The 27,182-nt window shown below is 42.5% G+C and overlaps 1 protein-coding gene across 1 annotated transcript in view; it reads left to right on the top strand.

The window, feature by feature from the left end:
- Positions 1 to 23,758, top strand: part of HECW1 (HECT, C2 and WW domain containing E3 ubiquitin protein ligase 1) — a 445,911-nt gene extending 422,153 nt beyond the window's left edge. Inside the window, exons 23-28 of the mRNA XM_061165645.1 lie at positions 1,098 to 1,196; positions 1,861 to 1,990; positions 8,842 to 8,988; positions 10,584 to 10,698; positions 15,003 to 15,201; positions 22,072 to 23,758. Coding sequence (XP_061021628.1) covers positions 1,098 to 1,196; positions 1,861 to 1,990; positions 8,842 to 8,988; positions 10,584 to 10,698; positions 15,003 to 15,201; positions 22,072 to 22,183 — 802 coding nt within the window. The 3' untranslated portion in view covers positions 22,184 to 23,758. The remainder of the gene's footprint in view (positions 1 to 1,097; positions 1,197 to 1,860; positions 1,991 to 8,841; positions 8,989 to 10,583; positions 10,699 to 15,002; positions 15,202 to 22,071) is intronic.
- The last annotated feature ends 3,424 nt before the right edge of the window (positions 23,759 to 27,182 follow it).

Raw genomic sequence — 27,182 nt, 5'->3', positions numbered from 1 at the left:
CACTTTCATGCAAGAAGAATAGACTACTTTAAAGATGGCAATTTGAAGTGTTATTTATGATTGCACTTATTACAGGATCTGATCATCTATTCATTTAAACCATTTTCATAGCAGTTACAGAGTACAAAGTCTTTTTAGTCTAAGAAGAGCCTCATGAAAAATTGTGGAGATGGGTTAGTTGGAAATTCCAGCAGGGGGTCTGAGAAAAGTCACAGCTAAGACTGTGTTGAGGTAAAAATCTAGTTAGATAGGAAGAGACAGGAAAGACCCCCTTAGGTCTCTAGATATAGGTACCAGAGATGGGCAGAGCCCAGGGTGAGGGAGCCAGTGGGCTTGACCAGACAGAGGGAAGCTGATTTAGGAACAGGGAAACCTGTTCCTAATGGGACCAACCTCTTAGGAGCTGCAGCATGTAGCTAGGCAGATTGCCAGCAAAAACTGCCAGAAAGCTGTTTGCTCAAATAAGGGTTTAAATCAGTGAAGACCCTTACATCTGGAGGTGGCCAGGTCTATACAACAAGTTCCTCCCAGCAGAGACCTTGTTCTTCGTGTGTGGCCATGTAGGCTCCATGTAAGTCATGAAGCCATGACCGCTTGCCTCGCTGGGATTCCACATACTTCACCTCTCTGACCGTGAGCATGATTGCCATATGTGAGTCATGTTCAAGTTCCCCCACCTTCCAGCATAGGGTCAGGCACACATGAGACCTTCGGGTGGTATCAATGGAATGCTTGAATGGGTAAGAATGCATGGTCCAAAGAACTTTTCATACCCTTGGGTTTAGCTCTTCAGGTTCAATGCTGGCTGTTTGTCTAGGGTCCCAGAATTCCCCTTCATCAGCTCTTTTCTTCTCTTGGGTCCTTATACAGTCAGGTCTGAGAAGAGGATTCCAGTAAAATGACTCTATTCGGTTACTTGAGGAGGTATGTTCCTTTAGTACGTACCAAGTTCATAGCCATTGTTCATGGTAAAGAATAAAAAGAATGGATACCTCTCTTGTGTCATCACTTGGCAAGTTTTTGAAGTGGCTTAAGATGAACACTATAAAGAAACACATCAGCTAACAATACATGGTTCTGCCTTATCTGTGTTCTAGGTTCAGGTTCAGTGGGAGAATCCTAGGCCTGGCTCTGATCCACCAGTACCTTCTGGATGCTTTCTTCACAAGACCCTTCTATAAGGCGCTCCTGAGACTGTAAGTGTCCCCCCCAGCCCTGCCTGCAGGACCAACCAGAGGCACCGACCTCCCTGACTCCTCTGGCCCTTTTGTCCCTGTTTTCCCTACTCATTTCTGTTAGGTTTATGGTGGTTTACTTTTCTGAGTGCTTAGCTATCACATAAACCTTTAGTCCCATAAAAAGACATTTGGAGGTTTTATATAAGCATAAGAGAACATCATGTACCAGATATAAATCAGTTTATATAAATAATTATAGTAGCATTACAAGCATTGTCTGAAACTACTAAGTAGAATTGATCTGTCCTTGTGTGTAAACCATTATGCTGTACATTCTAAACTTATACAGTGCTGTATGTCAATTATATCTCAATGAAGGTGGAATAAGATAAAAGAAAAAATTGATGTATACCTTGATTATTTTTAAATGATACTCCTCTCCGATGGCCATGGAGAGTCCCTGAGTCAATAATTGTTTTGTGTTTGTTATTTTAAACATTTTAATACTTTCTTTACCAATTACTGAATGAACTAAAGGTTCATCGATGTATTCAAAAGTATCAAATCACTAAAATACACCTATGTTGCTTTAGCCAAGAGTGGTATAACCATATTTTGGCATGAGGTCTGAGCAGGTGTTTACTGAAACTATGTTTGCCTTTCTCCCTTTGAATGCACCCAGGCCCTGTGATTTGAGTGACCTGGAATATCTAGATGAGGAATTCCACCAGAGCTTACAATGGATGAAGGACAACAATATCACAGACATCCTCGACCTCACGTTCACGGTTAATGAAGAGGTTTTTGGCCAGGTTTGTGAGATGCAGGACTTGGAAAAGACATTTTGAGCCTTATTGTGGAAAAATTGCATGATATGAAATTTACCATCCTAACCAGGTTTACAGTTCATTCAGTGTTACTAAGTAAATTCATGTGTTATACAACGCATCTCCAGAATGTCTTCATTTTGCAAAACTGAAACCACATCCATTAAACAACAGCTCCCTATTTTCCCCTCTCCCCAGTCCCTGGAACCATCCCACATTTTCTTTCCAAGAACTTGTCTACTCTAAGTATCTCATATTCAGTGGAATCATACAGTGTTTGTCTTTTTGTGATTGGCTTATTTCACTTGGCATAGTATCTTCAAGGTTATCCATGTTTTAGCATGTGACAGGATTGCCTTCCTTTCTAGGGCTGAATAATATTCCGTAGCATGTAAATACCATATTTTGTTTAGCCATTCATCAGTTGATGGACACCTACATTGCCTCCACCTTTTGAGTGTTGTGGATAATGCAGGTATGAATATAGGTGTGCAAATCTCTGTTCAAGTCCCTGAGAAACCTGTGTGCAGGTCAGGAAGCAACAGTTAGAACTGGACATGGACCAACAGACTGGTTCCAAATAGGAAAAGGAGTACGTCAAGGCTGTATATTGTCACCCTGCTTATTTAACTTCTATGTAGAGTACATCAGGAGAAATGCTGGGCTGGGTGAAGCACAAGCTGGAATCAAGATAGCCAGGAAAAATATCAATAACCTCAGATATGCAGATGACACCACCCTTATGGCAGAAAGTGAGGAAGATCTAAAGAGCCTCTTGATGAAAGTGAAAGAGGAGAGTGAAAAAGTTGGCTTAAAGCTCAACATTGAGAAGACAAAGATCATGGCATCTGGTCCCATCACTTCATGGCAAATAGATGGGGAAACAGTGGCTGACTTTATTTTGGGGGGGCTCCAAAATCACTGCAGATGGTGATTACAGCCATGAAATTAAAAAATGCTTACTCCTTGGAAGGAAAGTCAATACCAACGTAAACAGCATATTAAAAAGCAGAGGCATTACTTTGTCAACAAAGGTCCGTCTAGTCAAGACTATGGTTTTTCCAGTGGTCATGTATGGATGTGAGAGTTGGACTGTGAAAAAGCTCAGTGCTGAATAATTGGTGCTTTTGAACTGTGGTGTTGGAGAAGACTCTTGAGAGTCCCTTGGATTGCAAGGAGATCCAACCAGTCCATCCTAAAGGAGATCAGTCCTGGGTGTTCATTGGAAGGACTGATGTTGAAGCTGAAACTCCAATACTTTGGCCACCTGATGCGAAGAGCTGACTCATTTGAAAAGACCCTGATGCTGGGAAAGATTGAGGGCAGGAGGAGAAGGGGACAACAGAGGATGAGATGGCTGGATGGCATCACCAACTCAATGGACATGGGTTTGGGTGAACTGCAGGAGTTGGTGAGGGACAGGGAGGCCTGGCCTGCTGCCGTTCATGGGGTCGCAAAGAGTTGGACACAACTGAGTGACTGAACTGAACTGAACTCAGAAGTGGGATTGTTGGATCATATAGTAGTGGGATTTTGTATTTAAAAGCAAGGACTGTCATTTGTTCAAAATACAGTTCTTTGAGGACTACTGTCTTGAGAAGACAATGGCAACCCACTCCAGTACTCTTGCCTGGAAAATCTCATGGACGGAGGAGCCTGGTAGGCTGCAGTCCATGGTGTCACTAAGAGTCGGACATGACTGAGCGTCTTCACTTTCACTTTTCACTTTCATGCATTGGAGAAAGAAATGGCAACCCACTCCAGTGTTCTTACCTGGAGAATCCCAGGGATGGGGGGGCCTCGTGAGCTGCCATCTGTGGGGTCGCACAGAGTCGGACACGACTGAAGCGACTTAGCAGCAGCAGCAGCAGCCTTTATTAAAGTTACTCATGTCTTCTTTTTCTTGTTTTGACATGGATCTAGTTTATAGAGTTTTTTGAAAATCAAATGTGACAGTGGATCAGAAAGCATTTTTGTAAAGTGTGCGATATATCTGTAAGATATTTCTCTTATCTGTGCAACTACAACAATACTTTTTATCACTAGCATCCAGGTTTTACTGCTCCAAAATGTATGTATCACAATAGTATTTAATAAGAGAAGCTTCCCATTTTTTTTCTTCCAGTGTTTATATAACATTGAATCATCTGGCTTATAGTTTTATCAGACCAGCCTGATAACCTGAGCAGATTTAACAATTAAGGTTTTTTTGAACATCATTTACAAGAGATTCAAGAGCCTATGACATGTGTAATTTTTGTAATGGAATATTATAAGAATTAAGCTGGGATACTTACAAGTACCTTCATGACTGTGGGCAGTGTGCTGAATCTATGGGTGATAGTTACCCACTGAACCTTGCAGACCACCCAACACCCGCATCTCAATCAAGAATCTTGTTCAGGTCCTGGAAAATGTTAGTGTTCTGATGCATTGTCTTTGCATAAAAATACCTCTGAAGAATACTCTTTTCCACATTTGAGAAAAAACTATTTTTTCTTACATCTTTAGAGAGGGCATTTAAATATATTCAAGAGGATGTGATTCACTTAACTGTCCTCCCCCATGTACTAGATGAATGTGTAAGATACACTATTTTTTCTGCATGACTACTTTTAGCCCATCCTTTACATTTGCCCTAGAGTAGGGTTAATTTGTAAAACAAACACAAACAAAAAAGCACAATTATTTAGCAAAATAGATTAAGACAAATGGGTACCCATCTTAAAAAACTTAAGTTAGATCCCAAACCTAACTCATTATGCTTAAATTAATTTCACTTGGGTGAAAAAGCTGAGGGCTTGAAAGAACAATAAAAGGATGAAAATGAAAGAATTTTTATTTTTAAGTTACAGTAAGAAATGCTGTTGTAGATGTGACAAAGTCATGAAATAAAAGATAAACATAGTCAACTAAAATTACTTTTTTAATACCTCATGTCAAAACTACACCATGAACAAAGTAAAAATGACATAATATTTGCTACATTGTAACATACAGCACAGACAAAAGTCTGTGTCTTTCAATATAAGAAGAGATCCTGCAGATCAATAAGAAATGATCAACAACACAATGGAAAATTAGCAAAGAATATAAATGGGTAGTTCCCGGGAAAGGAAATATTCAACATCATTTACAATTTTTTTAAAATATAAATTAAAATAGAATGAAATACCATTTTCCCTCATGAGAACATTAAGAATCAGAAAGCTTAGCAGTATTCTATTTTGGAGATGGTGGAGAGAAACAGGTACTCTGTACAAGAGTGTAGGTGGAAGGAAGCAGAAGTTTGTTTCACTGTCTATGAAAGGCACCCTGTGATAACTATCCTCATTCTAAATGCACCTGCCTTTGACTCAGCATCTCCGTCTAGAAATTTGACCTACAGATATGTTCACATCTAATTGAAATGACTCATGGATAGCAATCTTCATTGCAGCATTGTTGATCACCACAAAAAAATCTGAAGCAATCTAAATGTTCAGCAGTAGAACACTGATGAAATAAATTATAATCCATTCACACAATGAAATAGTAGACTAGTAAGATATGTGGTCTGATACCCCAGCCCATCCATTTACATATAAACCATAAACAATCAGACAGGTAGTATAACAATAACAAAAAAAGAATAAGGTCTAAACTGTTATAATCCTGAAGGAAATAACCCTGAGTTTCATTGGAAAGACTGAAGCCGAACCTGAAGCTCCAATACTTTGGCTACCTGATGTGAAGAGCCGACCCACTGGAAAAAACTCTGATGCTGGTAAAAGAGAAGGGAGCAGCAGAGGATAAGATGGTTAGATAACATCACTGACTCAATGGACATGAATCTGAGCAAACTCCAGGAGATGGTGGAGGACAGAGGAGCTTGGTGTGCTGCAGTCCACGGAGCTGCAAAAAGTCGAGACACAACTTAGCGACTGAATAACAACAAACCAGGATAAAACAATGGCCAATGTGTATCTTTAACTAAAATAAAAAAGCTTTGGTGTGTATGTGACCATGATAATGAACAGTGTGTATAATATGCTACTGTTTGGGGAGAGAAACTTGTTTTTCACTGTATGGCTTTTTATAGCACTTGAATTTTTTTTTCCACGGACACATGTTATCTACTCAAAAGAAATCAAGTAAATTGCAAATGACTAAATGCATTAAAATTAGAGGAAAAAATAACATTGAAACTAAAAAGAGCAATCCTTCATGTGTGTATAAGGTAGGAACTGAACAATTCAGAGAAAGTTGAAAACATTCCCAGTGATAAAAATAAGGATGTGTTATAAATCTAGATAGGAAAAGGAGTACATCAAGGCTGTATATTGTCACCCTGCTTAGTTAACTTATATGCAGAGTACATCATGAGAAACGCTGGGCTGGAAGAAGCACAAGCTGGAATCAAGATTGCCGGGAGAAATATCAATAACCTCAGATATGCAGATGACACCACCCTTATGGCAGAGAGTGAAGAGGAACTGAAAAGCCTCTTGATGAAAGTGAAAGAGGAGAGTGAAAAAGTTGGCTTAAAGCTCAACATTCAGAAAACTAAGATCATGGCATCTGGTCCCATCACCTCATGGGAAATAGATGGGGAAACAGTGGAAACAGTGTCAGACTTTATTTTTGGGGGCTCCAAAATCACTGCAGATGGTGACTGCAGCCCTGAAATTAAAAGACGCTTACTCCTTGGAAGGAAAGTTATGACCAACCTAGATAGCATATTAAAAAGCAGAGACATTACTTTGCCAACAAAGGTCCATCTGGTCAAGGCTATGGTTTTTCCAGTGGTCATGTATGGATGTGAGAATTGGACTGTGAAGAAAGCTGAGCGCCGAAAAATTGATGCTTTTGAACTATGGTGTTGGAGAAGACTCCTGAGAGTCCCTTGGACTGCAAGGAGACCCAACCAGTTCATCCTAAAGGAGATCAGTCCTGGGTGTTCATTGGAAGGACTGAGGCTGAAGCTGAAACTCCAAAACTTTGGCCACCTCATGTGAAGAGTTGACTCATTGGAAAAGACCCTGATGCTGGGAGGGATTGGGGGCAGGAGGAGAAGGGGACGACAGAGGATGGCATCACCGACTCGATGGGCATGAGTTTGAGTAAACTCCGGGAGTTGGTGATGGACAGGGAGGCCTGGCAAGCTGCGATTCATGGTGTCGCAAAAAGTCGGACACAACTGAGTGACTGAACTGAACTGAACTGATAGATCTAGAATAATGTATTTCTGTTTAAGCTTAAACTGATCCTGCTTCTTTTCAAATGAGGTTGCCAAGAGTGATGATTTTGGTTTTAGAAAACTGAGTCACAGCCCTTCTGTTGGCAAGTTACAGAGTGAAGAGCAGACAGACAGATGTAGCTGAGAGACATCACAGACTTTTCCTCGGTCTGTTAGCTAAGATTAAGTTCAACTGTTAATGAAGAAACCCAATGACCATGCTTAAATTAACAGTTTATTTTTCTCTTACATAAAAATGTGGAGGCAGGCAACCCAAGGCTGCAATCCCTACAATGGCCCCCTGCACCCACAACCTTGATGCGTATGGCGCCCCAACCAACACATCCATGTCTGAAGTAGCAGGACAAAGGAGAAATAGCCCTGCTCTTTAAAGAGCCCTCATGAAAGTGCCATACAACACCCTCACTTGTACGTTATTGGCCAGAATTTAGTTACATCACATACTTAGAGTCAGGAAATAGTCTCTAACTGGGCAGGTAAAAACCAGAGGCTCCAAAGAATATGGATCTTGGGTGGTAACTTTTATGCTATAATTGACCAATATTTCATATTTACCAAAGTCACCCAAGTGATCAAAGAAAGTAATCAGCAGACTTCTATAAACTATTTTGTTTGGATACTTTACCCATGAGTATCAAATATATACATGTATTTTTAATCAGTACATCTAAGTACATCTATGGTCTTCCCTAGTGGCTCAGTGGTAAAGAATTTGCCTGTCAATGCAGGAGACACAGGCTCGATACCTGGATCAGGAATATCCCCTGGAGAAGGAAATAGCAACCCACTCCAGTATTTTTGCCTGGAGAATCTCATGGATAGAGGAGCCTAGAGGGCTATAGTCCACGGGGTTGCAAAAGAGTTGGACATGATTTAGCAACTAAACAATAACAGGTATAGTTATGCCTCACTTTTCTTACATTAATCACACTGAGCACTGAGGTGAACCCCTTAAGCAAATTTAAGATAACTGATGCTTCTCCCTTCAAACACCAACACTTTTTGATCACAGTGTCTAATATGTTACCTGCCTTCTTGCCTTTCAAAACAGTAAAGCACAGATCATAAGTTTTCTTGTTAGCTTGTCCTAACAATCATGCATCTCCATACTATGTGGCAACGTCATTCTCTCCTTTCTCAAGGTTAAGGTGTCGCCCTTCAATCACTGTTATACCTACTGCAAAACCACTCTCCCACCCTCCATTTCCTTTTTGCCAATGATCTGCTGTTGGTGGGGAAGATTTGTTTGTTAAGAATGTTATGTAATTGGGACTTGGGTATAGTTAAGGACATTCTAGTCCATTTAGGGGTAACAAGGGGCATTTTTCTTTTATTTCTGTTATGCCTCTTAAGTTTAAGAAACATGCTTCCTCTTTATGTAACAAAAATGCAGCTTTTCTAAGGTACTGATGTATCTACTTAGAACAACCAGAGCCTTTCTAGTAACTTCCAGGAAAGGAGAAAGAATCAAGGAGGTAATGATGCTGAACTCGCGTAAAGAGAACTCTTTACAAAGAGTTCATCATCTTAAAACTGATCTGTTTCACTGGAAGGTAAAGCAAGTCAACAATCATCATGATCTTTGTTTCCCCACAAGGTAACGGAGAGGGAGTTAAAATCTGGAGGTGCCAACACGCAGGTCACCGAGAAGAACAAGAAGGAGTACATCGAGAGGATGGTGAGGTGGCGGGTGGAGCGCGGCGTGGTGCAGCAGACCGAGGCACTGGTCCGGGGCTTCTACGAGGTGAGACCCGGCCCAGCAGGCAACTTGTTAGGAGAAGGGAGAGGAAGAATGATGCAGGAAAAGGGCTCAGCTCTACTCACCAGCATGCAGGGGAGGACCCCCTGAGGGTATTGGGAGAGGGGTCAGAGTTCTCTGGGAAACCCAGCTCTTGTGGTCTCACAAAACCAGCATCAGCGTGGCCCTGCTGAGCCATATGTGAAAACACGTGGCCCATCCTGCTGAGACGTGTGTGTGTTGCATCCTCTTTTATTGAGTGAGATAAAAATGAATGAAGTGAAGGCACTGGAGGGAATTATCCACTCTGGCTAGATTTTTTGTTTTCTTACAGGCAGATCTCTGAGATATTGCAGGTTTAGTTCCAGACCTCAGCAATAAAGCCATTATCGCAGTAAAGCGAGTCACATCAGTTGTTTAGATTCTTAGTGCAAAGAAGTTATGCTTATCCTAGACTGTAGTCTACCAAGTGTGCCACAGTATTATGTCTAAAAAACCAGTGTACATACCTTATTTTTAAAATACTTTATTACTAAAAAAACTACCCATCATCTCATGACCTCGGGTTGCTGCAAACCTCCACTTTGTGAAAAATGCGGTATCTGCAGAGTGTGATAAAGCAGAACACAATCAAAGGAGATATGCCTGTGGTGTCACTTTGTGCCACATAATCCATGCAGAGGTGCTAAATCAGGACAGCGACTTATGAAATAAGCTGCATGAAATCACATGTGAAAGTTTTGAAAATTATAAAGCACTATAGAATTTAAATAATATGTCATTCAATAAAAAAGTTTTTTAAAAAACATCAGAGATCAATAATAATTTTTTAAAAAAGAGGACACTGACAGGTGCTAGGCTTCCTGTTTACCAAAACTTGACATAGTTAAATTTTTCCAGTTTAGAAACAAGGGCTTGGGTGTTTGAAGGTGTTCTTTGCTGCTCTGCTGGAGATCGGAGTGGGTGACTGGCTGGTCCACCGGTGTGATTACAGGAGGTGTCTGCTGCAGGTGTTCAGTGGTACCGCATACATTCAGCAACAAGATGTAAAGCCCGAGCTCAGAACCCTCTAATCAAGCAGGTCCTCCCAGATCTTTGAAAGAGGGAGGGAAGAAGTGAGGGGGAGAAGAGAAGAAAAAGACAATTGTTTTTTGACAATTGTTTTAATATATAAAGTCCATTCCCAGGAAACAAGTCCTAGTTTGTATGTGGAAGAAAGGATTCCTTTTAAGTGAAGTGATAGCACTAATAGCTACTGAATCACTTCAAAGCAAATTGGACTTTTTGCCTTTAAAATGTAGTGTTACTGGGAAATTTAAATGTGACTACAGAAAGTCAAGTCAATCTGGTTCATAACATCATTCCAAGAGGAAATATCAGAGGTAACAAAAAGCAGGGGACCTTTTTTGAGTTCCCAGTTCATTAAAGCATTGTGCTTCAAAATGTCATGATTTTTAACTTAAACATGATAACACATTGGAAGGGGGGAAAAGGTTGTGAACAGTGGTCAGCTTCCCAGCTTAGCCCACAGAAGTGGTAATGATGAATGTAACTTCTCGATAACACTGGGTCTGTAGGCTAAAGCTTAATTTGGATTTCAGGTGGTGGACTCAAGGCTGGTCTCCGTGTTCGATGCCAGGGAGCTGGAGCTGGTGATCGCTGGCACGGCGGAGATCGACCTGGCCGACTGGAGGAACAACGCCGAGTACCGGGGAGGTGAGCGAGCGGGACTTGTGATGGCTCAGCTCCCACAGACACAATCCATCACTTCTTAAAAAAAAACATGGTTGATTTGAAATTGACATAAGAAAATTAACCATTTCTTTTCTGTTACATTTTATCATTTTTTTTTTTGAAATATAGTTGATCTACAATATTCTGTTAGTTTCAGGTATGCAGCAAAGTTTTTCAGTCATATGTATATAAATTATATATTTTCACATCCTCCTCCAATACAGGTTATTATAAGATATTGAGTATATGGTTAAAATTAACCATTTTAAATCCACAAACAATAAATGCTGGAGAGGGTATGGAGACAAGGGAACCCTCCTACACTGTTGGTGGGAATTCAACTTGGTATAGCCTCTATGGAGAACAGTATGGAGGTTCCCTAAAAGAGCTAAAAATAGAGTTACCATATGATCCTGCAATTCTACTCCTGGGAATATATCCAGAGAAAAACATGGTCCAAAAAGATACAAGCACCTCTGTGTTCATTGTAGCACTGCTTACAATAGCCAAGACATGGAACCAACCTAAACGTCCATCAACAGTGAAATGGATAAAGAAGGTGTGTTACATAGAGACAATGGAATATTACTCAGCCATTAAAAAGAAGGAAATAATGCCATTTGCAGCAACATGGATAGACCTAGAGATTGTCATGCTGAGTGAAGTAAGTCAGACAGAGAAGGAGAAATATCACATAACATCCCTTATATGCGGAACCTAAGAAGAAATACGAATGAATTTATTTACAAAAAAGAAACAGACTCGCAGACGTAGAGGACGAATATATGGTTGTCGGGTGGAAGAATGGGGAGAAGAGATGGTGAGAAAGTTTGGGACCAATATGTACACTCTGCTATATTTCAAATGGGTAACCAACAAGGACCTACTATACAGCACAGGGAACTCTGCTCAGTTATGTGGCAGCCTGGATGGGAGGGGAGTCTGAGGGAGAATGTATACATGTATATGTATGGCTGAGTCCCTTACTTATCCACCTGAAACTATCACTGTTTTGTTAATCGGCTGCCCCCCAATATAAAGTAAAAAGTTTAAAAAAAAAAACCATTTTAAAGGGAACAGCGCAGCAGTATTTAGTGCATTGCAGATGTGGTACAACCATCCCCTCTCACTAGTTCCAAAACATTTTCTTTGTCCCCAAGGGAAACCCAGGACCTATGAAGCAGTTGCTCCCCATTCCTCTCCCCACTCCCCATCCCCAGCAGCCATCAGTCATGCGGATGTGCCCATGCTGGATATTTCATATAAAGAGAATTATACTGTTTGGCCTTTGGGGTCTGGCTTCTTTCACTTAGTAAGGTTTGTTTGTGTTATAGTATGACTGAGTGTTTCATTCCTTTTTATGGCTGAATAATATTTATATATATATATATATATATATTCCGTATGTTCAGTTCAGTCCCTCAGTCACGTCCAACTCTTTGTGAAGCCATGGACCACAGCACCCCAGGCCTCCCTGTCCATCACCAACTCCTGGAGTTTACCCAAACTCACATGCATTGAGTCGGTGATGCCATCCAACCATCTCATCCTCGGTCGTCCCCTCATCCTCCTGCCTTCAATCTTTCCCAGCATCAGGGTCTTTTCCAATGAGTCAGCTCTTCACATCAGGTGGCCAAAGTATTCACCTTTAACGTCATTAAAGTATTCATCTTTAACATCAGTCCTTCCAATGAACACTCAGGACTGATCTCCTTTAGGATGGACTGGTTGGATCTCCTTGCAGTCCAAGGGACTCTCTCTCAAGAGTCTTCTCCAACACCACATTTCAAAAGCATTAATTATTCGGCGCTCAGCTTTCTTTATCATCCAACTCTCACATCCATACATGACTACTGGAAAAACCATAGCCTTGACTAGATGTACCTTTGTTGACAAAGTAATGTCTCTACTTTTTAATATGTTATCTAGGTTGGTCATAAATTTCCTTCCAAGGAATAAGCGTCTTTTAATTTCATGGCTGCAGTCACCATCTGCAGTGAATTTGGAGCCCCCCAAAATAAAGTCAGCCACTGTTTCCCCATCCATCTGCCATGAAGTGATGGAATCGCATGCTATGATCTTAGTTTTCTGAATGTTGAGCTTTAAGCCAACTTTTTCACTCTCCTCTTTCACTTTCATCAAGAGGCTCTTTACTTCTTCTTCACTTTCAGCCATGAGGGTGGTGTCATCTGCATATCTGAGGTTATTGATATTTCTCCCGGCAATCTTGATTCCAGCTTGTGTTTCATCCAGCCCAGCATTTCTCATGATGTACTCTGCATATAAATTAAATAAGCACGGTGACAATATACAGCCTTGACGTACTCCTTTTCCTATTTGGAACCAATCTGTTGCTCCATGTCCAGTTCTAACTGTTGCTTCCTGACCTGCATACAGATTTCTTAAGAGGCAGGTCAGGTGGTCTGCTATTCCCATCTCTTTCAGAATTTTCCACAGTTTGTTGTGATCTACACAGTCAAAGGCTTTGGCATAGTCAATAAAGCAGAAATAGATGTTTTTCTGGAGCTCTCTTGCTTTTTTGATGATCCAGCATATGTTGGCAATTTAATCTCTGGTTCCTCTGCCTTTTCTAAATCCAGCTTGAACATCTGGAAGTTCACAGTTCACGTATTGCTGAAGCCTGGCTTGGAGAATTTTGAGCATTACTTTACTAGCGTGTGAGATGAGTATGTAGTGACAATATAAATATAAAATAATATCACTTTTGAAGACTACAAAAAACTTGGCCTTATTTCAGTACATGTGCAGAGTAGGTTCTAGTACATGCCTCCCCCCCCCCCCCGCCCCCGCCCAACTCCCCACCCTCTGTTTCCAACCTGGACTTCCCTTCAGGCAACAGTAACCCCCAGGTCATCTCTGGCGTAACTCAGCATAGGTGTGTACCAGGGAACACCGCCAACCACAGGCCAGCTCTGGAGCTGGGTCGCGTGCTGCCAGGAAAGTGTGTCCTGCTTCCTGTAGAACTGAAGCCCTCCTCACCTCCATCCTGATTTGTTGTAATAGTTCTGTCATCTCTCCAAATCCAGTGTCTAACTCCTCCTAATGCTTCACCTTCATGCTGCCAAACCAGTCTTCCTGAAACATTCTTTTCACGAGGCCGTTTACCAACCCACAAAACAAGCAAGCTCCTTATCCCTTAGAGAAGAGGTCTTTGAAAGATTTTTTACACTCAAAACCCTTTCCTCACATAAAATATTGCAGAGAAGAAATGATAGAAGGTGAGCCAGGAGCCCACCATCTCAGGCCCTCTTGTCTCCCCAATACACTCAGTCATGTAGGAGGAAACCTATGTGGAACCGCTAGGCCCTTGCTGGCTTGGAAGGAAAGCCGCCAACCTAAGGCATCAGGTCACAATGTCTCCGCCTAGCTATCAAGGCCTCTAAGCCCCCAGTAAGGTCCCTCAGTCCTCACCAGCAGCCGCTCTCTGCTGGTCTAGTCAGCTTGCTGTTCCCTGCATATTTATTCTTCATTCTCATCATTATAGTCCTTCCTCCACTCACACAAGCCTTCACATGCTTAACTCACACCTCTGAGGTGAGTTACACCTTCTGTTTGATGAAGCTGTCCTTCTTTCTGCCCCAGCCCAGGCTTCCTTCTTCATCTTTGAGTCCTTGGTGCACTTGCAGTCTATCATTTTCCTTCAGTGATTGCTCCAAGCCTGGTTTCCGTACTCTCCTGTGGGGCCTCAAACTTCTTCCTTGGGCCCAACTCCTCTCGGCCCAGGGCTGGTCAGAACACAGAAGCTCTAAGGGCACCAAGGGCTGCGGGGAGGGCCCAGCATCTTCCGTTCACCAAGATTGACATTCACCTTTCTTACGTCCTAGATGCTCCCACAGTACCTGGTTACCAAGAGCTAAGACATCAGAACAAAGACAGTATGAGGAAATATCCTATTCATAAAGGGTTTTGTCCCTTCAGAGCCCCAAACATCTCCGCCAGATCACACTACTTGTTGTGTACATTTATCTCAGGCAGGAAAGTGACTCCTGGGGGCCCAATTGTTTAAATAGAAAGCAGACATCTCTGAGGACATCCCTGAGAACATAAAACCTTTTTGTAAAATGCCTCTTTTCTCAATTGACTTTTGTTTTCGAACTTGACTCAGTTATACAAATTGTTTCAGACCTACCTGAAGGCCACCACTAGAGAAATGAGCAGATCTAGAGCAGCTGTTGAGTTCTTAGCACGTCTGATGTATATTTCACCTGCCCCCACCCCTCCTCCCCTCTCCACATCCTCTCCGTCTCCCTCCTGCTTCCGCTTAGGTTATCATGATGGGCATCTCGTGATCCGCTGGTTCTGGGCTGCGGTGGAGCGTTTCAACAACGAGCAGAGACTCAGATTACTGCAGTTCGTCACAGGAACATCAAGTGTGCCCTACGAAGGCTTCGCAGCCCTGCGAGGAAGCAATGGGCTTCGGCGTTTCTGCATAGAGAAATGGGGGAAAATTACATCTCTCCCCAGGTATGGAGCTCCCACCCACCTTCAGGAAACCTGCTGAAGAAGGCCAAGTATGCTGTGTTATTTGAGCTTGAGCGATCATCCGTAGGGATGGAATTCTTTCCTGCTGCCCAGTGTATTGTTCTGAGTCATTAGTGAAAGGTGTGGGGGAGAAGTCTCAGGGAAATGCATTTAGGTCATCCTATTAGTCATTTTTTGATGACTGATGGTATTGGGGTTATTGGTTTCATGGTCCGTGGGTCAGTCATATGTGGCCCAATTTAATTTAAAGAGGAATGTCTTGCCTGAAGGAAGGGGGATGCCCAGAGGCTTGAAGCCCAAAGTGGCCCTTACAGCACTGAGTCTGCACTTCTGTTGCTACTGACCAAGGTTCTTGGACTCTTTAACCTATATAAATTATAGAAAGAGACTAGAAATCTATAGAAAGAGACTAGATGAGAAATTCAGGCAGAGGCTCCTGCTGCAGCATGAAGTGAGAACAAGTAACAGGTCCCTTTGCTCACTCCACCAGGGAGAGTGAGCTGGTTCCTTAAATGGCATGGGGGTGGGGGCTGATGGGTGGGGTCAGGCTGGAGCAATGGCTTAGGTGGTCTGCCCACCCCCTTGGTAGTACTGTGTGCCGTCCCCCACTTTTGCTCTCAGCACCTCAGAAATGGCAATTGGGTTTTGGCCTTTTTGTATCTTATTGTTCATATTCACACCCCAGCTGTGCATATTGCAGTTATTTTTAGTTTCTTTGTGTTCTGTTGCTCGAGGAGATGTTCATCCAGGTGCAAGTATTGACATAAATGGTCTCAGCCTGTCTCACTAGGGCATATCACTTGATACACGGGGAGTTGTGTACATATTGTGTTTTTCCACTATGTTTTAAAACATGTGCAAACAAAACCATATGTATCTTGGGTCTCTACAGTGGCTTCTATACAGTAAACTATCAAGGAAATTATTGTGCGATAATGCAGAAAAGGAGGCACTAGAGCTCTAGGCAGTTTAACAACATCGTTTCCCTGCACTATGAGTTTTCATCCCAACACTTCCTCCATGCTTTCTGTGCCACTTTGGATGGCATATTTTCCTGCTCAGTGAAATAAGGAGCACTAAAGAGAGGCTTCTGTGTAGCTACTAAAGTCATAAATCCCGCCCAGCAAATAGAAGAAAAGATCGATCCACATTACTCTCTTCTATGATATTTTTTAATTGTAAAAGATTCATATTTAATTCAGCTCTGTTTCTACTTGGCCTCTGAGATGTTTTGCTAATCCCTTTTGTGGCAGGATTTATTGAACTATAATTTTTATCTAGCTTTCCTAGACTTTATAGCATCCTGGAGATAATTCATGATGAGCATAGGAGGCCCAGGAAACAGCACATGCCCAGCTGGTTAATAACAGCCTGAAGCCTTGGGGCACTTTTCAGCCCTGTCTTCACCCAGTTAGATCAGCAGACCCTCAGTGATCATTTGCATGGTTCTGCTGACAGCTAAGCCTCCTAAATGAAGTCTGGCAAGGAAATCAGGCTCAAAAGGCAAGGTTTCCATTTGTTGAGTTTAATGATAGGTTTGAAGTATGAGGTTCTTTGGAAGCATTTTGCTTTTACTTTAAAGACGTGAGTTTGAGTCACATTTGGTGATATCCTACTCCCAGAGTGAGCACCTCGGTGTGCACGTGGACGGGGATAAGGGAGCTACATAATGCACCTGCCCAGAGGGGCTGAGTCTAGGGAGGAACAGAGCCAGATGGTGAGTAGTTACAACCCCAGTTGGAATCAGAGGCGAGCAAAGAAGAGACAGTAAAAGCAGGGATGCTATGAGGTTGTAGGACAGAGACCTAATCCTGACTGAATTGACAGGAGAAGATGTCACAGAGAAGCTGGCATTCAGATGAGCCATGAGGGGCAAGGAAGGGCAGAGGGGATTCCAGCCTGGAGCAACAGCAAAAGCAAGGCCTGGAGGTGGAAAGGTCAGCTGTGTTCAGGAAGGAGCGCCAAGCAGGCACGGAAGACAAGGTGTCTGACATGACATTTGCAGGGGACATGGTTGAGAGAGCAAGTTTGGTGGGCCACAGAGAGAAGACCCCATTGAGGAGTCTGTACTATTATTTAGGAAACAGAAGTTGTTGCTTTTGTCACTGAGGTCAGAAATTGAGTTTAATTACATATATGCTCTGGGAAGCTTTGAAATTTGTATTAATCCTATCAACTCACACAGAGAACTAATAGAGTGGGCATCAGCTTATGAAAAGGAAATGGCAGCCCACTCTAGTACTCTTGCCTGGAAAATCCCAGGGACAGAGGAGTCTGACAGGCTACAGTCTATGGGGTCTCAGAAGAGTCAGACATGACTGTGCAACAAGAACAACACTGACCTTCTGGGCTAAGGCATCCCTAAAAACGTTGCTGTGCTTCAAGCCCCAGAGAGGATTCCTGGGGGAAGCAGAGTCTTCATCCTGGGGCGAAAGGGCCCTAGGAAGTGCTGAGAGGCCTCCAAGAGGACAGTGAAAGTGACCCTCTGAGTATGAACCCCCAACTAGTCTCATATCTTCTGAAGATTCAGGAACCTGGAAAGTGTCACCTAGGGTGGAGAGAAAGAAATAGCCTCTGAATTCCTAGAATGGTAGTTCAGAAAGACCTGGCCAGGCCATGTGGCAGGTGGCAAAAGCCCAGGCAAGCAGGACAGCCAAGCACCCACGGGGTGATCCAGGGCTCTCCAGAGACTGTGAGCCTCAGGTGCACTGCCCGCACTCTGAGGAGAGATATTCTAGGCTGCCTTCTCCTCAGATCTTCCCTCCAGAAAGGCAGCTGGCCTCCTAGATGAGGGAGCCAAATAGCGTCACACAAAGCCGTGCATCAGTCCAAGTCCTTGCCCTCTAGAGTGTGTGGGAGTTAGAACAAAGACTCTGCGGCTGGGTTTATAGTTTTACAGAGCCTGGTGAAGAAACTTCATAAATCACCGTCACTGGAACATAGGCGGGGTGAGATGGTCACTAGGGCTAAGGGCAAGGAGCTGGCAGCCCAGGGCTCTGAACAGTCAGTCATGTGGACTCAGAAACTACACAGTATGGTGGGAAGATCTGAAGTGAAAAACATTTAAGCCAATTACCAGAAATGTTAACAAATGTGTTCCTCAGGAGGTCAGAAGGTGCGGAAGGTAAATCTAGATCACTGATGGTCACACGTGCTTCACACAGAGAGAGGGTCCCTTTACGCCCCAACCTAGTAAAAGCAGGCATACTCCTGAGTATGTATCTGAAATACTAGTTCTTCAAAACAGTTGGTGCTTAGTTGTTAAGTCATGTCTGACTCTTTTGCAAACCCTCGGACTGTAACCCATCAGGCTCCTCTGTCCATGGGGTTTTCCAGGCAAGAATACTGGAGTGGGTTGCCATTTCCTTCTCCAGGGGCTCTTCCCGACCCAGGGACTGAGCCCACGTCTCCTGCATTGGCAGGCAGATTCTTTACCCCTGAGCCACTGTACCTCATCCTTATTATCTATAGGTAATAGTCTCTATTTTCTACCCTGTCCTATTTGTTAAAATAAAATGCCTAAACAAAACCTGCAGTTTGAAGAAAAAATTTACCTAAACGGCATGAGATTCAGGGGAGCAGAAATTTTTGATCAAAAATTGAAAAGTAATGATCTAGAATTGGCAATGGGGAGTGAAAAAAGTATTCATCCATCCACAGCTCAGAATGCAGCCAGGTGAACAATGGCTGTCTCCACTCATGAGGGCGAGAACGCTAGGGCTTGTAGGCCAGACCAAGAGATGGGAGAGTTTCCTCACTGTGAAACTTGGAAAGGAAAAGCCTGGAAGGAAAGAAGACTTGGGAGCTGGTCAGGGTGGACACAGCACAGGCAGTTTGGAAATAGAGTAAAGGAGAGGACGAAAGCTTAGGGGGTTACATTTCAAGCATGGGCAAGAAAACCAGAATTATGAGTCAGGGGCAGGTGAACTGTACTAAAATTCTAATATGAACATGTTTCACTGCAGGGGTAAACTGAGCCCAAGCCCAGGATGGAGGTGGAGACCTGGTTTTGGCTTACTCTATAGCGGTGGTTTGCGAGGGTGGAGGCAGGAAAGGTGATTTTGTCTCCCCAGGGGACATTTAGCAATGTCTGGAGACATTTTTGCGTTTTGGGTGGGGGTTCTTCTGGCCTCTATCAGGGAGAGGCCAAGGATGCTGCTAAACACCTACAAGACACAGGACAGTCCCTCCTAGTGAAAAGTCATCAAGCTCCAAGTATCCATGGTGCCTGAAGCCCTGCTCTTTAGGCTGATGGGCTACAAAGGAGGCATGAGGGAGCCATTGGGAGTCCCTGTGATAAACTGACAGCCACTGAGAAATTGTTCAGAAGTCAAGGGAGAGAGATGTTCGTAGGAAGAGCTGTCAAATGCTTTCAATGAGCTTGGGGAGGTGGGCATAGAGAATGCACCTCTGGATGGGGGAATCAAGAGATTGTTGACAAATTTGGAAAAGAGTAGATTTAGCAGTGATAGAGTGAGAACCTGCCTGGTGACTGAAGCTGTAGTTGGGAAGTGGAGGAAGATGACATGAAAAGGAGACATGGGGACTTCCCTAGGCATTCTAGTGCTTAAGACCCTACACTTCCACTGCAGGGGACATGAGTTCGATCCCTGGTCAGGAAAGTAAGGTCCCGAAAGCCAGGTGGTGTGGCCAGAAAAGGAGGAAAAAAAAGCAAAAAAGACACAACTTAAATAACTGACCTCACAACTGGCTATACAGCCAGCTACAGTGGGTAGTGACGCTGCCCCTTTTTGTTATAATATTTACTCTGAACCAACCTTAAAGTGGTCTCTACTGCAGAGAAGCAAGACTGACTTCAGCCCTATCTTGGTTCACCTTTTGATCAAAAACTTGGAAAACACTGAGGAGACAGGGAGATGAATTGTGTAGATGACATGGATTAGAAGTATCACAGATAATACTGTGATGGATTACAATCCAAATCCAGCATGATCTCAAAATGCTGGAACCCCAGAATAATACCAACAGAGTGCAGTTTGACCCAGCACAACTGATCAGATCCAATGGAGTTCCAAAATGTCATCTGCACAAATATGAGATGAGGACAGTTCATTTGCCAGCAGGCAGGTGGAAAAAGCCAAGAGTCTGAAGTCCTCACAAGGGGTACACGGTTCCTAAAATCATGATTGCAACTGTGTTTGCATTATTAAGAAACTCTGATGCTTAAATGATGATTCATCATTTACGAAAGGCACTTGTGTGTACTCTTTTCTCACACCAACCCTCTGATGTGCACAACGCATGTATTATTACCCCATTTTACAAGTGAGAAAACTGAGGCCCACAAAAATTCATTGACTTTCCCAAGGCTGTAAAACTAGTCAGTGACTGGACTGCGATCAGAATAGAGGTCTTCCAAAGTCTGGTTCTGTGCTCCCTCCATGCCCCACCTTACCCGAGAGCACTGGGTCCAGTGCCCAGGAAATGATGTGCTCAGGTCCTTGGTGCTGTCAGGATCACATAGAGGGTAACGAGGATTTAGGAATGCAGAATCCAATCGTGAGTGGATAATGTTTATTCATTCTAGATTACTGACTAACATGTATCAATATCTAAGAGCTAACCAAGGCTATGGATGAATGCAGTGAGAGCAGCTCTTGTTCAGACTAGGTCTTAAAGAGGTGCCATTTGCTAAAGTTTCAGTTTATTCCCAGAAATTAACTTTTATAGCATCAATCTGATCCCAACTGTTTTGTAAATAGATGATTCTTTTTCTGTATTATTTCCACTCATGAGTGATAGTTAAAATGACCAGATAAAGAAAACCAAGAAGATGCTGTCTGCCTGTATTCTGTCCCTGGCTTTTGGAATTCAGCCAGTTTCAAAAGCACACTTGGCATTTTTCTGTCCCTCTTAACTTAGTTGGGTGGGCTTCCCTGGTGGCTCGGTTGGTAAAGAATCTGCCTATAATGTTGGAGACCCAGGTTCGAGCCCTGGGTTGGGAAGATCCCCTGGAGAAGGGAATGGCTACCCACTCCAGTATTCTTGCCTGGGAAATCCCATGGACAGAGGAGCCTGGGCAGAGGGCTACAGTCCATGGGTCACAAGAATCAGACCTGACTTAGCAACTAAAGCACCACCGCCACCACCAATTTAGTTGATTAGCAGGGTATAGTCCTGGTCCACACATTGGCACATGGCAGGGGAAGCCATTCTTCGTCTAGGCCAGACATTGGCCCAGAGAGATGGGCCTGTAGGATGGCGAACATGACAAAATAAGCAGAATCCAGGGCAAGTGGCTCTAGGATGCGGCTGGCCCCCAGGAAGGAGTATCCCACAAATGCAGCTGTTCTTGGAAATGCAGCATCTTTGCTCCAGGCTCCACAAGCCCCGCTGTGAACTGTAAAGGAGTCAGACCATCTCCAAGACACACCTGCCTTGATGGAGCATTGGATCTCAGAGTTCCAGGGTGTCCATTGGCATCTCTAAGTCAATGCACAGGGCTTACAGAGGCCCAGAAATCAGAGTTGGGCAGGGAGACTTGGGAATATGACTCTAATACTAATTATGTTCTCTGCCTCCTTCACTGACCACATCCGGCTTCATCTCTTAATTGTAGAACGTCACTGGTTTGCTAGTACTGTGCTAGTATAGTGTGGTTTGCTTCCAAATGCAGACTCCCCCAGGTCTAGGTATTCTAGTCCCATAACTGTTCTGTTTGCATCTGAAAGGCTGTGGTTCTTTGCAGCGAGTGCGTGGTGGTGCTAAAACACAGGTCCACTCCCTTTTGGTTCACTTTTTGACTCACAGACTCAGACTGACCGCGGAACGAGCCACGCCGGCTGTGCCCGTGAAACAAGCACCCTGACCAGCCTTTTCTCCCCTGTCCAGGGCACACACATGCTTCAATCGGCTGGATCTCCCGCCTTATCCCTCGTACTCCATGCTGTATGAGAAGCTGTTAACGGCAGTAGAGGAAACCAGCACCTTCGGACTTGAATGAGAAACTGGCCGCTCCCCTGACGTTTTCCTGGCCAGCGACCTCATCCTTTCCCTTTCCCCGAGTCCACTCTCCTTTGATTTTGGTATTCTGTGATTTTCCTTTTCAAACCAAATCAGGATTGACGAGCTGTGCATGAAGAATTGCCTTCTTCTAAGATCTAACCTTCAGGCTTATCTCCTCTACTTTCAATGAACTGCTAGCCTGTATGCAATATTTAAAAAAACAGCTGTCTCAAGGTCTGTGTATATCTCCACATACCTCCATTACTAACAATGAAATATGAATGCAAGTTATGCTACACTTGACCAAATGGTAATAAATGTTTACTTCCATTTCTATGATTTAAGGGGAAATTTGAGCATTAAGCATTCCAAGCTTTTCTATACCCATGTCTTCTGAGCAGAACCACCATTTTTTTTTTTTTTTTTAATAATTTCTAACAACCAACTTCAGAATAGGAGCTGATCAACTCTTTCTTTTCTTCCCATTCTACTTTTCCCTGGGCATCCAATCCATCCAAAAACAGCAATGGCTAAACCGAAATTTTGATATATTCAACTCATGATTTGTATGTGTCATTGGCCCCATCAGCTGGAACTAGCCTAGACATATGGTGCAAATATCACACTTTCCAACCAACAATAACAGCAAGAAAAACACCTCCTGCTGATGCAATGCAGGGCATCCCAATGGTTGTGGGGATTATGGTTCGACTTGAGTTCAGAGAAGTCTGGGGGTGGGGACACACCCCCTGTGAGCACCCACCACCCAAGAAGCACAAACTTGTGCACACGTCCAAGAAGGAGATCGCATTATATAGCATAAACAACAAGGCTTCTACCCCCATGATGTTGTAGAGAAGTGTTGAAGCAAACAGGAGAAAGGGGGAAAGGACATCAGGACGATTTAGAAGGACATATTCAGTTGCTCTGAATACCTGGGTTCTGTACAGTTTTATTTTGCTTTGTTTGATCACAGGTCTCTTTCCCAAAGGAAAAAAAATGTCCTGATAATCTCATGACTTCTGTTCAAGCCAAATAATTACTTGTTTGGCAAACAGACTTTTATTTCAACTTTGATAACATTTTTATTTTTCATGTTTACTTTTCAGTTTTCCTTCACCATGGTGTTCAAATTCCTTCACATATGATTGTCCACAGGGACCACACTAAATCAGAAGCTGCAGAGAGCGATGGTGCTTGTTAGGGATCAAGGGCAAAATAATACATCTCCTTCCTCCATAGCAATCCTCCTGGAGCAGAGACCTAACCCCCCAAAGGCACACCGATTTGTGTCAAATAGGGATCCAGTTTCTTTTAGCATTCAGTAAAGAGATGTCTCAGTAAATGTGGTGTTTCAGAGTAACAGTTGCAGGCTCCAGAAACAGCCTGACCTCTTGATTAAGTTTGGAAGAAACCCAAACATGATGGTCATTTGCTATTTTTCTAATGTTGTTATCCATGTCCTCTGAAATATGTTGTAAAAGAAAGTGTTTTTCTTCACTGGGAAAAGAAATGTTGAAATGTTACATTGTTGTCCTTCAATATATATTAAACAAGGGGAAAATGTGAGAAACATGGGCAAGTTAATTTCATTTGGAACCATGTCTTGTGTTCATGTGGGTTTGTGTCGGGACAATGCATCGATTGTGTTCCCTGCCCTCCATAAGGAAACATTCCTTTAGTAGGAATTAGAATGCCCAGTACCCCTTGCTGCTATGTACCTGTGGTCCATCAAGGAATATGTATGTTACAGAAATCTGGCCTTCTGTTGTTGTCTACAAAGAATATTTACTGACATTGGATGATGGAATGTGTAAGTTCCATAAGGCAGAATCTAAATGATCTGTATAATTCAGGACACATCTCAGCATCTGGAAAGTCATGGATTCCAGTGGAGCTATTATTTATGAAATCAGGACATAAGGATGATGCAAATCATTTCACCATCCTATATAGAATAGTATCTTTAGTAAAGGGAGCATCTTTCATTTTTAGAACTTGGTGTTAGATATATGTAAATACTTGTTAATTCAAGCATTCAGTTCTTTTTTTTAGGACTCATATTTTAGGCTTTGGCAAGAGAGAAAGCTGTTCCAAAATGGAACCTGTTCCCAGGAATCTTCACAATTTACACAAATATCTAATTAAGCTATTAACAGATTAACTGATGTCTATTCTCCCCAGTACAGAAGGAACAAGGTATCCTAGAAGATATATATAGATAGAAAACTTAGACATGAATGGTTTTCAACTAATTTCTCCTTATTCCTACTGCCCTGCCCAATGCCATGGTTCAGATATATCCCAGAAGCATTACAAGAACAGTATTTCATAAGAGTATGAAATTTCAGAAAGAAATACTGGTGTCAGAGTCCCTGAAAGACTGTGAAGTGTGCTTAGTAGGGTGCCAGTTTCCCTACAGCCTTGCACAGACTCCCTGAGGAAGGAAGACAAAGACGACAGACAGTTGTTATGGAAAGATCTTTCTTTCTCTTTGTTCCAGATTATGCTTCTTTACTTAATATATGTATAACATAATATGTATATATATGTAATTACATGTATAACAAAACAGCTATATGACTCAGTTATGCTCTTAATTTTACCATATGGAGGGGCAAACCACCCCAAATCATGTAATTCATAATGAGCAAGATAGAGCTCACCCATTTGTTACCATGTATAATTTATTTTTAAAGTATTTGTTTTCTCCATGGAGGCACATTATAAAATTAATCACCTTTGAACCACGCTTTGTAATTCCTCTGTCCATAAGCTGACCGTGGTTGTGACAGGTTTCTGCTACCATCACAATTGTCATTCAAAGAGAAAATTAAGAAAAAGGGGTATACAATTTGTTGGCAGGCTTTGAATATGCAGAATCTCTATCTTCTTCTCTTCTAACACATGATCATATGTCATCCAACAGTAAGTGCATTTGTATGACCAGCCCGCAAGCTGGACCTTCCAGAACAGTTCTAATGTTAGATCTGTGGCACCATCCGTCCATGTGTCAAATCACGTGTCCCAAATTTGGGCTCAGAAAATTTCTCAGTTGCCACAAATGTTTTCCCAGTCAAGGTAAAACACTTTCAAATGAAAGTAGTTAGAACTTTACATAACAAATGTGGTGCTTTATTATTATTATTACTATTATGTACTTCAGTGTTCATTCTTAAAACTACTGCAATACTATATCATCAAAGTCTGGGATGGATGTTCCAACCATCATAAGGTCCAAAAGAGAACGTGTTATTTTCCTGTTAGTGACATGTAGTCCCTTTGTTCTAGTAGGAAAAAAAAAAAAAAAAAAAAGGTGCCTAGAGGTAGTATTTAGAGTAAATATTGTTCCATTAGCCTACTTCCTGCAGCTTCCAATTTACCTGAAGAAATGTCTATAATGATTTTGTTCAAGTCTTTGTTCTAGACAATAGCAGGAGAAGTCCTTGTTCTTGGGCTGATTTTGCTTCCATCGACAAGAGAAATGTCACGTAATACTCAGGCCGAGCTTTCTCTTCCATCCTACCACCTTCAAGGAATGTCAATAAACACTTTGGTATGGCATTGTGTGTGCTCCTTATTGCAAACGGAAGGCTAGGGTCATGCACAGAAATTGGTATCATGCCTCTGCTCTTGTTGAGTACAGGCAATAAAACAACACAGAAGATTACCAGCTGCTATGGTAAGTACTCCCCTGGGAAAATTATTTATCAAACAAGCATAATAATATGCTCACAAGCACAGGTTTTGTAACAAATTCCTGGTGTATGCCATTTAGAATGGCACACAAAGAGTGAAATTAAGGGGTGACCTTTCTGTTGAACTAGGCATCCACTGGCTTATTGATTCCCTACCTGTTGAGATGCTTCTACCAAAGCTTCAGGCCACAGCCTGATACCTGGTGTGACCCCAGGACAAAGTTTAGCTGTAAACAAAAATGTTGTGTCCAGTGGCATATACCATGACTCCCAATAACGCAGTGATGTTCTCTTTTTATCTCCTTCCAAATTTCTAAAAGAAAACCATGTGACTCTCACTGGGTGGTCAGAAGTTGATTTATTCTTTGAGGAAAATATATTTTATTCTTAGAAAAAAGTATGGGCAGAATTAAGAAAAGGAAAATCCTGAGAGATCTCGTATTGTTATTATACCCATGCTGGGTTTATGTTAGACTCATTCAAACTGAAAATAACTTTTCTCTTAAGAAAAAAAATTAGCCTAGACCATCATTGACAAAGAGGGGTAGATGATATTATTTTGTGTTTCAATCTTATCATTATTCTGAAATCAAGATTAAATTTCAGCTCTCCTGATTTCTATGACCATACCTTTCCAGTACACTGTGCTGATAATTCATTAATTATATACTGAAAAAAAAAACCAACCAAAAACCTTGACACACAAAGCTTATACTCAAGATGTGGTTTAAATGTAGAGGACTCTTCTCTAACAGAATAAATGGAGTTACAGAAAGTTGGGATCACCTTTATCAGTATGGTAGGAATCACGTTTATAGCTGGGGACAGACAGTTAGATACTTTCGTCTGTCTAGTTTATCTTGGAAACAAGGAATAGAGACCAGGAGAGGTGATCTGCTCAAGCCACTAAGCTTTATCTTGGGAACAGAAGTTATGCCCTGTCACAAAATATCCCTTGGGGTCCTGGGCTTCTGAAGCTAGCATAACTCTTCAGAAATTTGCCAGGAAAATAGAAGAAACAGAACCAAAATCTACCATAGTGGATGTCGGGAATCCACAGCCAGTGAGTATTCACCTGCTACATGAGTTTGCTGGGGCTGCTATAACAGGATTACAACCGAGTGGCTTAAACATTGTTAGAAGTCCAAGAGCAAGGTGATGGTGGGGTGGTTCCTTCTGAGGCTGAGAGAGAGATTTTGTCCCATCCCTCTCTTCCAGATTCCGGTGGTTTGCTGGCACTCTTTGTGTTCCTTGGCTTGGAGATCTCTGCCTTCATCCTCGGGTGATGTTCTCCCCTTC

The sequence above is a fragment of the Dama dama genome, chromosome 18 (assembly GCF_033118175.1).
Source record: "Dama dama isolate Ldn47 chromosome 18, ASM3311817v1, whole genome shotgun sequence".
Lineage (NCBI taxonomy): Eukaryota > Metazoa > Chordata > Mammalia > Artiodactyla > Cervidae > Dama > Dama dama.
Note: the sequence above shows the minus strand (reverse complement) of the source record. Positions and strands in the feature narration are given on the sequence as shown.